Source organism: Pteropus vampyrus, unplaced genomic scaffold (assembly GCF_000151845.1).
Source record: "Pteropus vampyrus isolate Shadow unplaced genomic scaffold, Pvam_2.0 Scaffold65, whole genome shotgun sequence".
NCBI classification, from domain to species: domain Eukaryota; kingdom Metazoa; phylum Chordata; class Mammalia; order Chiroptera; family Pteropodidae; genus Pteropus; species Pteropus vampyrus.
In genome coordinates, this window is record NW_011888846.1 from 6,193,804 (window position 1) to 6,209,007 (window position 15,204).

Genomic DNA, 15,204 nt, shown 5'->3' on the forward strand with positions numbered 1-15,204 from the left:
CTTTTAAAGTATCTTTAAAAACAGTTTTGCATTATGTATCCGCAAAAATGCAACAAGAATAGGAATGGCTTTTTTCACCACGCTTTCTGATATTCTGCTTTTTCAGCAAAAGCCTAGTGCATCATTCTCCCTGTACAAAGATCAGCACCAAGATCCCTCTGGCTGGATTCCCCAGGTCTTTTGCCACAGGAAATTGAGATTCACTCCAGCAGAGTCCTACAGAATATCCAGGGTAACAAGTCAAATGCGTCCTGACCCTTCTGTGGGGACCCTAATCCTTGTGCACAGGTCCAACAAAGCCATCACCCTCTCCAGGCTCCCCCTCTAACACTGCTGGTGCCTGCTGCTTGTAGGATTCTGCAGTGAAATAAAAGCATCACAGTGACAGCTGGCAGTGGTGGCCACACTCCTTCTCCTGCTTGAGGAGGGTCTTCTTGCCTTTAATAAACTTCTTTGGTTCTGCAAACAGAAGGAAACAAATTAATTAGCAACACTACTGCACGGCACATATTCAAGGAATAAGAATGTCTGTCACCTGTTCCTGAGCTACTTTGCCAACTGTTTACACCCATCGAGAGGGACCCAGATACTAAAGAATAAAGTTGTCCCTTCACCACAGAACAAGAAACTTCTGGGAACTAGACAATCTGTAGATGCAACTTAAAGACTTCAGATTAATTAGAGGGTAATTATTTTTTGAGGGGAGAGGACGATGCTGGACATCTTTTGTACAGGCGTGGGTAAAACCCAAAGGTAGCTGGGATGCAAGCTATATGCCAACCAATCCCTTTAGAAAGCATAATTGAAAGAAAAGATCCATATTTGTTTCCAATATTTCCAACAGGAAAGCTGAAAATTACATGTGTCTTCAGAGTCAGACTTCCATTTGAAACCCAGCTCCTACATCTACCCTCTTAGCCTTATGATAAACGGTAACCATACCATTTATCATCCAAACCAGAGTACTTTAAGAATAAAATGGAATGCTATTAACAATACACCTGGACAACAGGCGTAAACTAGGACTGCTCCGGGCAAAGAGAAGCGTAAGATCACTAGTCTAAATAAATACTGCCTATGTCATGGAGATATGATGAGTATCAAGTAAATGCTTGGCACAGTGCCTGGCATAAGCTCAATGTTTATACCAGATTACATTCATTTAGAAATGATTTCTTATGATGTTTAATAACAACTGTCATGTATTCCTCCTTTAAATAATGAATTTTGCCACCAATGTCCCATAATATTAACCCTTTCAAAAATGTACTCTAAAAATAATAATATATGGACATCAGTTTCTTACAAACTATAATGTACCAAATATCCTCCCTAAAAATACAATTAATACTACTTAATACCATATCCAAAATGGTAAGACTGAGACTTCCCCAGTTTTGTCCACTGCTTTACCACTGCTAAAGCTTTCAAAAAAGACAAATATTTCCCCACCCATAAACAAGCGGATGCTATAATCCAAAAAAGAGAGTTGCATACCGTCACAGTTATGAAAAATGCTTGCAGCCAGGTCCCTTTCAACTTCCTTCTACAGCAGTGTTTCTGCCTCTCCAAGTAGCAGGATCCCCAACTCTTCAAAGTTCACTTCCTTGCTGTTGAGTGTCAATTATCCAGAAACCACACAGGTATGTTAAATGATGACTGCCACCATGAAATGCCAGGACTCTACCATCTGCTCCCCCGCCTCTGCAGCGGGGCGGTAAGGATCAGAAACAGATCCTCGCATTCACAAACACACACATATTCTTTCGAAATATTTCTGTTCACTGCCCACTAAATGACAGGCACGCTTGTACTCATTCACTCTTCTATGATCAAATCTTTTGGCCAAGTAGTCAGTGAGAGTGAGTGAGTGAGTGAGGGTGAGTGTGTGTGAGTGTGTATGTGTGTTGGAATAAAATAGATTCCAGAACTACATACATAGGCATGGGATGGGTTCTGGCGGAGAACTTCCAAGGCGACAATCTAAAGTACTTGTGTCTGCACATGCTCAAGAAAGTGTAGGTGTTTAGGACACAAGACTTGACATACCCCTCATGCTTAGTATCAAACACACAGAAACCTCCATTTCCATGAGTTCGCATGTTGCGGCCAGAAAGAAACTCTCGGAACTCCTGTTAATACAACGCTTTCTGTTTCATGGCAGAGAAAAGAGCATAACTGCTGCTTTCAGCATTTTCGGCTGACAGTTTATATCCCCAAAAACAAACACGCCTGAGACCTTGCTCATCCAAATCCATTCATGCAAATGGTTGTAAGTACTAAAGTTCTAAAAGTACAACTTATTTTTAATTTGGAGAGAATTCAATAGGTACAGAAAAGAAGGCAATTTCCCCCACGTATTTACCAGCCATTTGATTCGGAACTACTTCTCCAGCCTAAGAAGACACCGCCACCTAAGAATTGCTAAAAGGAACTTACAGGCATCTTCCAAGGCCTGCGAGGCGATACCTCTGCTGTATGTAGCACCTGTATTTTTAATTAGGCCAGTTCTCTAGAGCAAAAGCCAGCCTCTGAATGAATGCACATAACAAATACTCACCGGTGACAACCACAGAGCTCCGTGAAACGATCCTAGGGCAATACCTACATGAAAGCAACATGCAACTACTGGGCCCAGCAGAGCAAAAGGTATTGTTCGAGGCACTTTTTAAAATCACATGGACCAATCGACTTGGGCAAAATAATAAAAGAGGTGCAAAAATATCCCCGCTTTCTAAGCCCGAGCACCCGCTAGCACTGTGGGGACAAGGGCGGTTCTGCCAAGTGGGACCGTTCCGTCACGCCTGGCAAGCTGCAGGCACCCTCCCTACAGTTCCACTTTCACGCACAGTTGTCACATTCCGCTTTCCACACCTGGTTCTACGCCATTACAAGTACTAGCTTTCTCTTTAGAAGTATGCTCCAAACTTACGTAATGCACACAAATTTATACGACAGTGAGATTAGGGTTCGAAAATATTACCCTATTCGCCTCTACAGCAAATTGCTACAATATATTATACTTACTGCCTCTTTAATTTCACAGGTGAAAACATGTATCTGAAATTCTTCTGAACCGTGGGAACTCTCTGTAAATGCAAAGCAGTTGCTCTCTGCTGTCCCGTCGTGTCCGCGTGCACAGAACAGCACCTTATAGATTGGAAAAGATGCTATCTCCACACTCCTGGATTGGTCTATGATTCTGCATAACAGTGATGGAAAATGAAATAAAATATTAACTATCAAAGAACAAGGCAAACAGTTTTACAGTGGTGATCACACATAAACATAATTATCTTAAAAACCCAAAATAAGCTGGTACCAATAATGCAAGGAAACAAATTATCTTCAAGTTCTTGCTATATGTGTGTGCGCGCATGTATGTGTGCATGAGTATTCACACACACAAAGTCTTCACCTTCATTTTTGTGTTTCATATGATCCAGTTCACTTATTCCCTCAGCCAAGGATACACACTGCCTGGTAAAATCTCTGTCGCCCACCCCTAAATGCGAGGCTCAATCTGTCACAGAGAAGGAACGCCGCCACTGCAGAACAGCACAGACCGTCCAACGAGAGTTCATTTCTACTCAGAGCAGCTCCTGCAGGTTTACCAAGGCCCAGGTCACTGCTTCACCAAGACGCTTCGTTCCCCAGGGAAGTCAGAGTGGTTCCAAAGACCAAAGTCACAATGCAATTTACAAGGTAAAAGGGATCTGTGAGATTTAAGATCAAATAATATCTCTGACTTTCTCTACACAACTCCTAAGCCCTAGATTGATCTAAAAACTCCAGACTACTTCGGAATCTCAAACTCCAAAACTAAGGGGGACTCACTAAAAATAGAGAGGCAAGTCAAAAAACTAAATAGATTGATAACATTAATAAATAGATAACATTAAAAGCTATTTTGACATTTTTAAGAGCTATTGTACAAACAATATAAATACAAAACCCTTTCTTTAAAAATTCAAAGCATTTTCCCCAAAATCTTATCATTTATATTGTTATTATTTTGGTACTTAAACTTCGCTAACATTTAAATCAGCCTTCAGGGAATATTATAGGTTCGGGAGACATTCAACTTAATTGCCTAGACCTGAAATGTTAATTTGTTCATTCAGCAATTATTTACTGAAAACCTGGACCAGATACTGTTCTAGACATTGAAATTACAACAGAGAAAATTACAAATAACCTGCTCCCACAGAGCTTATATTCTAGCGAGTAAAGTAGGCAATAAACAATTAATAAAATGCTACAAAGAAATAAAAGACACAGTGATGGGAAAGAGAGGTATAGTTATATGATACGATCCACAGAGGCTTCTCTTGATAAAATGTTTGTTGAGTGGGAATTGGAAAGAAGTAAAAAAGCCACTGGAAAATCAAGGAAAGACTGTTTAGGCAAAGGAAATAGACTGTAAAAAGGCCCTGAGGTGAGAATCGTGACAGCATTTGAGAAAACAAAGAGGCTACTATGACTGGAATGTAGTGAATGAATGCCATGAATGAATGAAGTGAGAAAGCAGGAGTGAGAGAGAGCAAAGATCAGGTCAAAGCAGTAGATCATCAGTGGCCACACATGGTAAGGATTTCGAATATAATCACAAGTGTGACTAGAGGCCATTGGAGAGCTGAGTATAGAAGAATAAGATCATCTGACCTACGCTTAAAGAAATGTAAGGTTCAGATGATGTTAAATATTATTCCTAACTAAGCATAAGAAAAAAAACCATTTTGCTTCTTTGCAGTATGATGTGAAAAGCTTAAAATCTAGGGCTCACTCTAGATTTCTGAACCACTACTATATGAAAAGGGGAAGACAGGTTTTTACACTCTTTCGGAATAAAGAAACACAAATTACAGGTATTTTTATAGTGGTATTTCCATTTATAATATTCTAAGCATAGTTTTACAAATGCCCCTTGCAAATAAGGAACACAGTCTAAACCTACACGTTTACTTTGCATGTCTACAAATTAAAAATGAATTAACAGTAAGTCCTAGGCCTGATTTATGATATAATATAATCACCACCCCCAAAAAAACTTCAATATGTCTAAGAGGGGGAAAAATATTAGGGTTTACCTCACAGAACCTTCTGGAACATTTGGAACATACAGAGTAACAGGAAAAGGGGACTGACTGGAAGATTTCATAGTTGCCATTGCCCGTAATGCCTCCACTTCATTACGTGGGGAAGAAACTTTCAAACATCCTAGGTAGGTCAGTTTGTTAAATAAAACGCTATCTTCTTCAGGTACTCCACTTGGAGAAGATGGTCTGGGCGTAGAAATTTCTGAAGGGAAAAGAAAAAGAAATGCTCAAAAGTTAATGCAAAATTTCATGGTATAATTTTGCCTATTGCTCAAAAACAAATGAAAAACTGCAAACAAAATTTAGGTCTCTCTGTGTTTTCATTTCTTTTAATGTTTATCTCATATCTTAATTCAGAGTTCTAGAATTGGCCATTTTATATTTTCAAATTGCTCAAAATATTATCTTACTTAGCTCTAACTAGAGGAAAAGAAAAAATGCTAAGCCTTAAATTTTAAAAAATAAAAACACAGAGTTCAAATACTACAGAATAAGGAGATTAGCCTAAAAATAATAAGAATTAAATAAAATTAAAACCAGTTAAAAGTTTCTCTCGGCTATACAGATCATATTTAGCACCAAACTTATAAAGCAGCCTAAGTTCCTAGGCAGAAGTAAACAATATTAAGGTGTTACATCTCACACCAGTAACCACACAAGTCAAGCTTCTTACTTTGCTCCTTCCTGGCTTCCTGGCTTCTACGAACTATGTAAGCATTACAATGGAAATTTTTCCCTCAAAATAATTATTCTGATGAACAATCCTATGATTATTTTCCCCCAATTCTCCCTTCCCCATTTCTTAAAAAAAAATAAAAAACACTGTTCACTTTAACGCTAAGCATAGCATGTAGCAAAGGCCCAATTGTGATTAAAGAGTATCTATCTGCATATTATCAGGTAGTATAAAACTCTCCATTTGCCACTCTCCCCACCCCTATCTAAAACCCACATTCATCCAGTCTCCAACTCTTCCCCTGTTACCCATAACCATGCTGCACAAAAATAAGCTGAAAGCGAAGATAATGGGAAAAAATACTGAAAGTAGACAGAGAAAAACAGGATGTTACAAATACAGGAACACTGAATAATTCAAATGACAGCAGATTTCTCATCAGAAACTATGCAGACAAGCAGACAGTAGAACAACACCTTTAAGGTATCGATGAAAAGAACTATCTAAATGCTTTTTTGAAGGACATGGCTCCAAAAAAATTTGGGGGTTCTACTAAGGTGCTTCGATGAAGATGAAGGGCCTATATCCTTTCCTACACCCATTTTAAGCAGAAGAGTTATGATTATTGAGCTTGAACCAAAGATTTTATGTGATTTTATTTTCAGATTTAAGATTTCCAATACTCTTGATGATGATGATAATGAACATTTTATTTGGTATTTTCTTTGTGCCAGGTATTTTACAAAATACTTTATATGGATGGTGTATTTAATCCTCCGACATCCCTGTGAGGCAGGTTCTATTTTAGCTCTTTTTTACAGATGAGGAAACCGAGCATTAGAAAAGTTAAACAACTTGCCCAAGGCCATACAGCCATAGACGGAGCTTGGGTTCAAACTTAACTTGGGTTCAAACTCTCTATGAAAGGTCTAAAATAGGATGAATTAAAAGCAAAATGTAGTTCTTATTCTGTTATCAATTATAGAGAGTATCAGCTCTTCAAGGGAAGAAATCATTCTACTTTTTATTCCCAGCTCTTATTGTGTCTAAAAGACTAGACACTCAATATATAGCAAATGAATTAATCACTAAATAAATAAAAAATTTTAGGGTTAGTGGTCCTTATGGCAATCTATTATGACAAACATATCATCCTGGGCACTACCTAGACCCCAACTCATCGACAATTAAATGTATCATAACTACAGCCTTCACGTAGACAAAACTCATTGGTAACTATCCAATTATGACAGAAAGAAATCATGAGTTAAGCAGGCAAAGAGTAAAATATTTTAGCAAAGCTTAGGCTGGGTAAAAATCACACACCACTGTAAGGAATTCATCTCCACCTAAATGTAAATTCAGTCCTATTCAAGTCATACTTCTTTAATTCCCTTATCCCTTCCTCAGCAGAAAGATGCAAAGAGTAACAAAGAGTATGAGAGAGAAAACTCATCTAACTATCCAAACGGTACTTTAGTACATTGCCGTAAACTAGCAATGATTTTCTGTTAATGTTGACTCCAAATAGCCAGGATATAAGATCACCATATGACAAAAACCAACCAGTTATCAAGATGTTTAAACAAAAGCTCTCATCTACCTAGTTTTATAACTGGCAAACAACATATGATAATGCTCATTTTTTACCATTTAAATCTAGACATTTCCAGATAGTTGCTTGCCATCAAAGTTATGTCATTTTAAAGCAACCACAATTTTATGAGCAAAAACTGGGTTGACTGCAGCTATGAAACGGCAGCTGAAGTGTCTGGTTCAGTCTGCTGTAACACAATACTCAGGCTGGGTGGCTTATAAACAACAGACATTTATTTCTCACAGTTCTGGATGCTGGGAAGTCCAAGATCAAGGTGTGAGCAAATTCAGTGTCTGGTGAAAGCCAGCTTTCTAAATAGCATCTTTTAACTGTGTCTTCACATGGTGGAAGGGACAAGCTAGCTCTCTGGGGTCTCTTTTATAAGGGCACTAATTCCAATCATGAGAACACAAAAAGGGTGCACAATACATGATCCCCACCAAATACACTCAGGAATAAGAATCCTATTATCTAAGCCATTGCAAAGGACAGTTGATTCCAACAACCAATTTGAGCTACTCTAGAAGAGAAAGGGTATTTCTTCCTTTTGAGTAACAAAAAAATAATTATATGAATAGTGGTAGCAACAGCTTTGTGTTTTGGGGGAGGGAGGGAATTTAAGAGATTCAAAAGATAAAGCAAAGTACAGTGAATAATATAATCTTTCATGTTTCTTCAATCAAGAACAAAAACTAATATACTGGAAGGTTTGTTTCCAATCTTGTATTTTTTAGAAAGCTATATATATATAGCTTAAGTCCTGTTGGACTTAAATCTAGCAATACATATGACTATACTCTAAGACCTATGAGTCTTTATAATGAACCACCAAACCATGGGGTGCTCTTGGAGACCACCGATGCAGCGCAAATATCTTCTCCTACTCTTTTAACTGTATTTCTTAAGGTAACTTTCTCATTCAGAAGATTTAAATTTTAATGTTTTAAAATATAACCACCTTTTCCTTTCTGATTTGGGTTTTTCTACCCTGACAACCACAAAAATATTCTCTTATATTTTCTTCTTACAGATTTCTCACACTTAAATATTTGAGTCACTTGGAATTACCTTGTGGCCCCACTGGGTAGCACTTCAGCCCAAATCTATACTTACCCTACACCGACATTCAAGAATAGACCATGAGTGCTAAGCCAATCAGGAAAGCCTCATCTCCTCTGCCAGAGTGACTTACTGAGGGACCTGAAAGTAACCAAGGCCTGCACCCTTCAGTCCACACCATTCCCTTGACCACTAGGAAAGGTTCAGTTGGTCCAATCAGAGTAAAACCCACACGTCTGTGCAATGGGTAAAAGAACAGAGACTTTCTCTCTGCCACAAGGCATGAACAAATCACCTGGCCTTACTTTTTGATTTCTGCTACTACTTTTGACCATAACGTAAGCCAGTTAAGGAAAACGGTGACATGGAAAAGATCGAAGCTGAACAGTTTACAAAGAAACACTACCAGGGCCCGGATCAAACCACACCTCTAGGATTTAAACCAGCCGAAGCAGGAGTTAGATTTGGTTTATTTGGCTTTTCTTACACCCAAAACCATTTTGACTTATATTCCTACCACATATCTTACCCATTCATGGATGGATTCATTATGTAATATACTGATGGAGTTGATACGGTATTTTACTTAGGATTTCTTTCACGTATTATAATTTGAAATAACTGTAGTCAAACTGAGTAAAAAGGCACACCATATGAAAGACTGTGTATATCACACTATTCTCTGATACCCAAGAATTTATTCATTTGCTCACTAAGTATTTACTGAGGGCCTTACTCTGTGCCAAGTACTAGGGGTAAAATGAAGACCCAGACAGAGTGCTTGTTCTTAGAGAACACTAAGACCGGCTTCACAGGTAGGGAGATAAACAGCAACATAAAAATCAAAATGGGGACTCGACCGGAACTGAAGAGCTGGTGGCCCTGATCTTAAAAACAAAGCTAACAGTACTTTTTAATTTTCATCTTAAATTTTTCATTATCACTTTATCTCATTTCTCTTACAGTTTCTAAGAGTTCAATACAGTGGTCCCCCACCTTCTTGGCACCAGGGACTGGTGATCCTATGAGAATCTAATGCCTGATGCTCTAAGTGGAGCTGAGGCGGTGATGCTAGCGCTGGGGAGTGGCTGCAGATACAGATGAAGCTTTGCTCACTCACTTGCCCACCGCTCACCTCCTGCTGTGCGGCCCGGTTCCTAACAAGCCATGGCTGTGGACTGGTACTGGTCCACAGCCCAGGGGTTGGGGACCCCTGCAATACAATACCTGTATTCGATGGATCCAAAATTAGCTGAAGAGATGGCTTATTTGTTTGGCTGGCTGAAACATCTCCAAATGAATGGTCTGAGATCTCACTGGAACTTTGATGATCATCGACAAGAAGGCCACTTTGCCCTTTCTCAGAATCTCTCAAAATCTCTTCCATGGCTTTTTCCAATTGTTCATCACCATTAGAAACTATCTATAGACAAAGCAAGACAATTTTGTTTCAATCATATTATGATTCTAGAGCTTAATGAAAACATTTCATTTCTGGAATTAATTAAAACAATCTAAATATTTAAATTTAAATATGGTTACTGAATACCAAGAGTTTATACAGCTGTACCTAATTTCACTCGATATAATACAAAATCTTAAATTGTAAAACTAACTAAATTAGAGGATTATTAGTTTCATAAAAGGATTCCTCAGAAAACACTTTAGGCAGTTTCCAACTATATCTGATTTAAGGTCTTATTTATAGAGATTTCCTTTTCTTGTTTTAATTTTTCAGGAACAAATTCCAAAACCAGGTCATCTTAAATGTATGTGTTTTAAAGAGTAGAAATGGATAAGTTTAAAGAGACAGTGTCTATTGCGAATATCATTTAAAAGGTCATATTTCTCAGCATAAACATATGTTTATTTTCTTTATAAATTTTGCTTACTACCTGCCAAGAGGAGAATTGCTAATTTCCTTACATTTAAGTTTGTTCATCTTTTTTTAAAAGCAGGTGAAGCACAAAGTCTAAGTAAATAAATGATGTCGCAAATTAAACACTTTAATACTAAAACACAGATAAATAAATTTAAATAATTGTTTATTTAAATAAATATTTAATTAAATAAATTTAAATAAAGCCATTGATTATTTAATAAAATTATTAAAATATATATTCTCAACATGTCAAATGGGTATTTAATAATGATCTGTATAAAAAATTTATTAGATTGATACTGTAGTTAGTATTAAATAGAAATCATAAAAAATATGTAACACTTTTGACTAATTTCTCTATTTCTGTTTCTAGAGGGTGGATATGCAATTCTCATGCATGTATACCTGGGTTTGTTTGATTCTTTATGAGTTAAAAAAGGCAACATAAAAAAGAAAAAAGAAAAAGAATCATATCCAAAAAAAAACTCAACTGCTAAAAACATAAGACATATACTTTAAAAATATTTAAACAAGTCTACTGTTAAATTACATACTGGAATGTTATCAGGTGATTTAAAACATAAAAACCATAAGGAAAAGTCTCTGACGTGAAAGTGAAATATAACTATTTATATAATTAATTTTAAGCAGCAGTAAGAGAGAAAAAAAATCCATATAAATCAAATTTATGTAAGATTTAACTATTAAGTCTAATTCTCAAGTACCTTTTTTTCCTCTTCCGGTCTTTCTTTCTAAATTCCAAATTAAAAGATAAATTACCAAAAGCAAAAAAACTTCAAAAATATACAAACCAAATAATGAGCCTCATATAAATCAAACATCAATTCTATTCTCAAGGTCAATACTTGAGAAAATCCTCTGGATTTTACACATCTCCTTTCACCTAGTTTAAAAAAAAAAAACTAATAATTTAAAGTAGTATCATTTGTAGAAAAGAAAAAGAAACACCTTCAGTTCAGGTTTTCCGTCATCTTTAGTAGAAGTATCATCTGCATGCTGAGGAACCAAAACAAATTCTTCACTGTTCAGTGCAGTCACAGAATCCGATGACCCAGTAACCTTCTGTAATGAGGCTCTGACCTCCATTTCAGTTCTGCAAACTTCTCTTCCCACATCCACCTGGTCAAAACCACAGGGATTAAAGAAAAAATAAAAACTACTGAATGAAAACATGAACTGATCAATCCTCGGCCTTTAAAGATGGTTCATGTGAAGAAGAAATCTGCTGACTAGATAATTCTCTCGAAACTAGAGAAGCTGCCTTCTCGGTCCACGCCACATGCTGGAAAGGCACACCCCCCTGCACGGCCGAGTTTCTAGACTAAAAGAACCATGTTGTTCCCGAAAAGCAATACAAACCCGCCCACATCGCAACTAAGCAGGTTTACCACTGTTTGACTCTCTATAGTTCTCCTAGAAACACTGCTTTTATTCTTTTTCATAAATTCTGTTTGACTCTCTCTATAGTTTTCCTAGAAACACTGTTTTTGATTTTTCATAAATTCACATACACACAAAAACGTTCACTGAAATTACTTTATAATTCTAAATGTCCCCAAAATTTTATCTCAAGACCACGTATAGTACCTTAAAATATTTTTCACTGTGTCACTTAACCAATTAATATACACATTTCAACACCCTAAACCATGTATCTTTTTTTTCCAAACTCATTACCACTTATCAGCTGGAGAGGGGGAGAGACCAGAGGCCAAAGCTTCCACAAGGCATGCATGTAGCAAACGACGTTTCAGTCACCAAACACAGTGTGATTCCACTTTCTGGATAGATCTCTACTTCGCACCATAGAAACTCAACATTCTCTAGATGTCCACACTAATTTTAACTCAACCTGCATACTTCACGGCAGACACTCGCATCGGGGTTACATGAGTGAATAAGGCAGACGTGTTGCCTGCTTCTCTAGAGCTGACATCTAGTAAGGAAACAAGCAAAGAAACAAATAAAGTAGTTCCAAATCACCCCAAGGGCTGCGAAGAAAATAAAACAGGTTAATGTGACAACGAGTCGCTGTAAGGAGTATAAGGACAACTGTGAGTAAGGTGGTAAAAAAGGACTCTCTGAAGGGGAAATATTTGAGCTAAAACCTGAAGAACAAAAGGACCATATATTACGCAATCTGCTGAGACCAAAGGGGTACTGTGACAGAGGGGGAGGACAAGTAGGCCAGAGCAGAAGACGACAGGACCTTGTACCTACAGTAAGTCTGCTGATCTATTCCTAAAATTCCCCCCAAAATGTTCTTTTTCTCTAATTCGGTTGTTCATTGCAGCATTTAAGTATGGCTGCAATATCTCATTTTGCCATTAGGTGACACTTGACACCATTACTCGTGCCCCACCCCCTCAAAAAAGATTTACTTCCAGCTTCAAGTTACACTTGAAAAAATTACTTCTCAACTTTATCAAAAATCTAATTTTCCAATAATATCAAAATAAAGGATAATTACATTCCTAGGCTAGAGTAATTAGCTAGCCATCATTTATTTCTCTTAGGCATGTTAATAGCCTTTCTTTTTAAAACTCTTCAACTACAGTCATCTGTCCTCTAAAGGCTGTTCTCATTTTGCATATTATGTTTCTGAAAATGAAGTATGTGTTAGAAGCCATGCCTTTACCCTTTCAGACGTCCCCATGAACCCTTGATTAGCACGACATCACACACTCCAGGTCTGCTTTGTGTGGACAATCCTTCCCCAAGTCCTTTCAGTTGCCACTCCGCCACTTGACACCTAAATGTTGGAAATTCCTACAGGTATCAGCTTTCAGTCATCCACTCGACAAATATTTACTAAGTCTCTACTATGTGCTAGAAGCTATAATGGGAACTGGAGAATAAATGCTGAGTTACACCAGTGCTGTCCTGGTCTTCCTAAAGCTAACATTCTTATTTATGGAAGACATAATACAGAAGAAAATAAAGCAGGATCACATCCTGGAATAAGTACTACAAACGGTGATGGGAAGGCAGGAGGCAATCTGGACCCGGCTGACATCTGGGTTTAACAGGAATGAGTAAGCCATGAAAGGACCGAGAGAAAGAACGTGATGTGAGAAAAGGCTTACTGAGGAACGAAAAGGAGGCCATGGCAGCGAGGTCATAGCGTACAGGTGAGAGTAGTTTGTTGAGACGGGAAAGGAAGGCAGAGCAGCCAGAGGCCGCCCTCGAGGCTAAGGCTATCTAAGCCCTCTCCGCACCCCCAGCGCCATCTGGTTCACCAGGGAATGTTCCATGCCTACCATGATATCTGGTACAGAGTAGATATTCAATCAACGTGTTGAACAAATTCTTCTTAAAAAGCACCAATCAGGTCAAAGTTCTTACGAATGGCAAATGCGAAGCCAGGATTTAAACCAGGGAGTTTAATTTGAGAGTACATGTTCTGACCCACATTGTATTATATTGTTTTCTTTCCATTACAGTTGACATTTGATATTATTTTACATTAGTTTCAGACCTTTATATTATTTACAAAGTGATTCTCCCCAATAATTCTAGAACCTGCCTGGCACCAAACATCGTCTCTTAAAGTCTCCTCGTGTGTTGAGACCCACAGCTGGTATCTGCCTCAACAGAACAGCACTAAGCACACTGAACCTTCTTCACATCCTTCCTCATCAAGACTGATCTGTCTCTTCCTCCAAAGCATTCTTCTTAGATAAGTGATAAATAACCTGATAGTTAGCTATGAATTAGAATGTTAATAAATATTAATGGTTGTTCAACTTAAATTCAATTTGCAGGGGTCTTTTAAACAATATGGAGCTTGCTGTTGTGTGAACTCAAGACTAATGCACCCATTTCAACTCAGCAAGTAAAACAAAAAAGCAAAACTGCTTTTAAAAGAATTTAGTTAAAAGGCTACTCTATTATAATCTAAAAATTAGAATGTAAAATCTGACAAAGAATTTTTATGTTGCTTCACGTACCAAAAAAAATACTGAGAACTATATAGTCTAGGCAGAAACACTTTTATTTTTAGGGCGTTTTAAAGGTATGTAAAACTAGAGGACAGGAAACTTATCGGTGCTACCAAAAATGCGATCTATATTTCTTCTTTTCAGCCCCCTTCTTCCCAGCTCTGAACCCAAAGGAATGCAATAAATATTCTTGGGTTGAATTAAATCACTTAAACACACATTCCCCACACCTAACGCAATTCTACCAAGTGAAATCCCTTTTAATTCTAACTTTAACGCCACATAATTTTTGTCAAATGAACATTATTATATCTAAATTAGCACCTCACTTGGATGCCTAAAACTACAATTTTCACGTATACCAGAAACAGTAAAACAACATTCAGCAAAGTCTTACTAGAAGCTATCTTCCTCCCAAAATAACCAAACACATTCAAAAGTATAAAACTGTGGTGCACATGGTCCAATTTCTTTCTGCGCCAAATGTGGTTAGTCTGCTTCTTGCTTTTATATTACATGTTTGCATCCTATTCATTTTCAAGTGGCTCTTGAACTAAAATAGAAAACTGAAAAAATGAGTGTACGTCAAAATTGGATAAGCTGGGAGGACTATCAGGCTTGAGAATTAGAATGACTATAGCAGGTCCATTATAAAGGTAGAAACAAGAAATATTCTTAATTTAAAATAAGAAAATAAGTCTACGGCCATGCCACCCTGAACACACCCTTATCTCGTCTTATCTCAGAAGCTAAGCAGGGTCGGGCCTGGTTAGTACTTGGATGGGAGACCACCTAGGAAGACCGGGTGCTGTAGGCGTAAAAAAGTAAAATAAAATAAGAAAATAAATATGAATAATTTAGAAAAATATTTACCAACCATAATTCTTCTGTGCTTTGAAGACTAAGCCAGTCCTGGAAAAAACTACTAC

General features: G+C 37.5%; 1 protein-coding gene and 1 pseudogene across 1 annotated transcript in view; one reads left to right on the forward strand and one right to left on the reverse strand.

The window, feature by feature from the left end:
• Nucleotides 1-11,453, reverse strand: part of LOC105292896 (rab GTPase-activating protein 1-like) — an 88,949-nt gene extending 77,496 nt beyond the window's left edge. The window contains exons 1-5 of the mRNA XM_011361287.2: nt 11,283-11,453; nt 9,659-9,854; nt 5,091-5,301; nt 3,028-3,202; nt 330-459 (exon numbers count right to left, since the gene is read on the reverse strand). Of these exons, the coding sequence (XP_011359589.2) occupies nt 330-459; nt 3,028-3,202; nt 5,091-5,301; nt 9,659-9,854; nt 11,283-11,420 (850 nt within the window). The 5' untranslated portion in view covers nt 11,421-11,453. The remainder of the gene's footprint in view (nt 1-329; nt 460-3,027; nt 3,203-5,090; nt 5,302-9,658; nt 9,855-11,282) is intronic.
• Nucleotides 11,454-14,972: 3,519 nt separating this feature from the next.
• On the forward strand, nt 14,973-15,092 carry LOC111740560 (annotated as a pseudogene).
• The last annotated feature ends 112 nt before the right edge of the window (nt 15,093-15,204 follow it).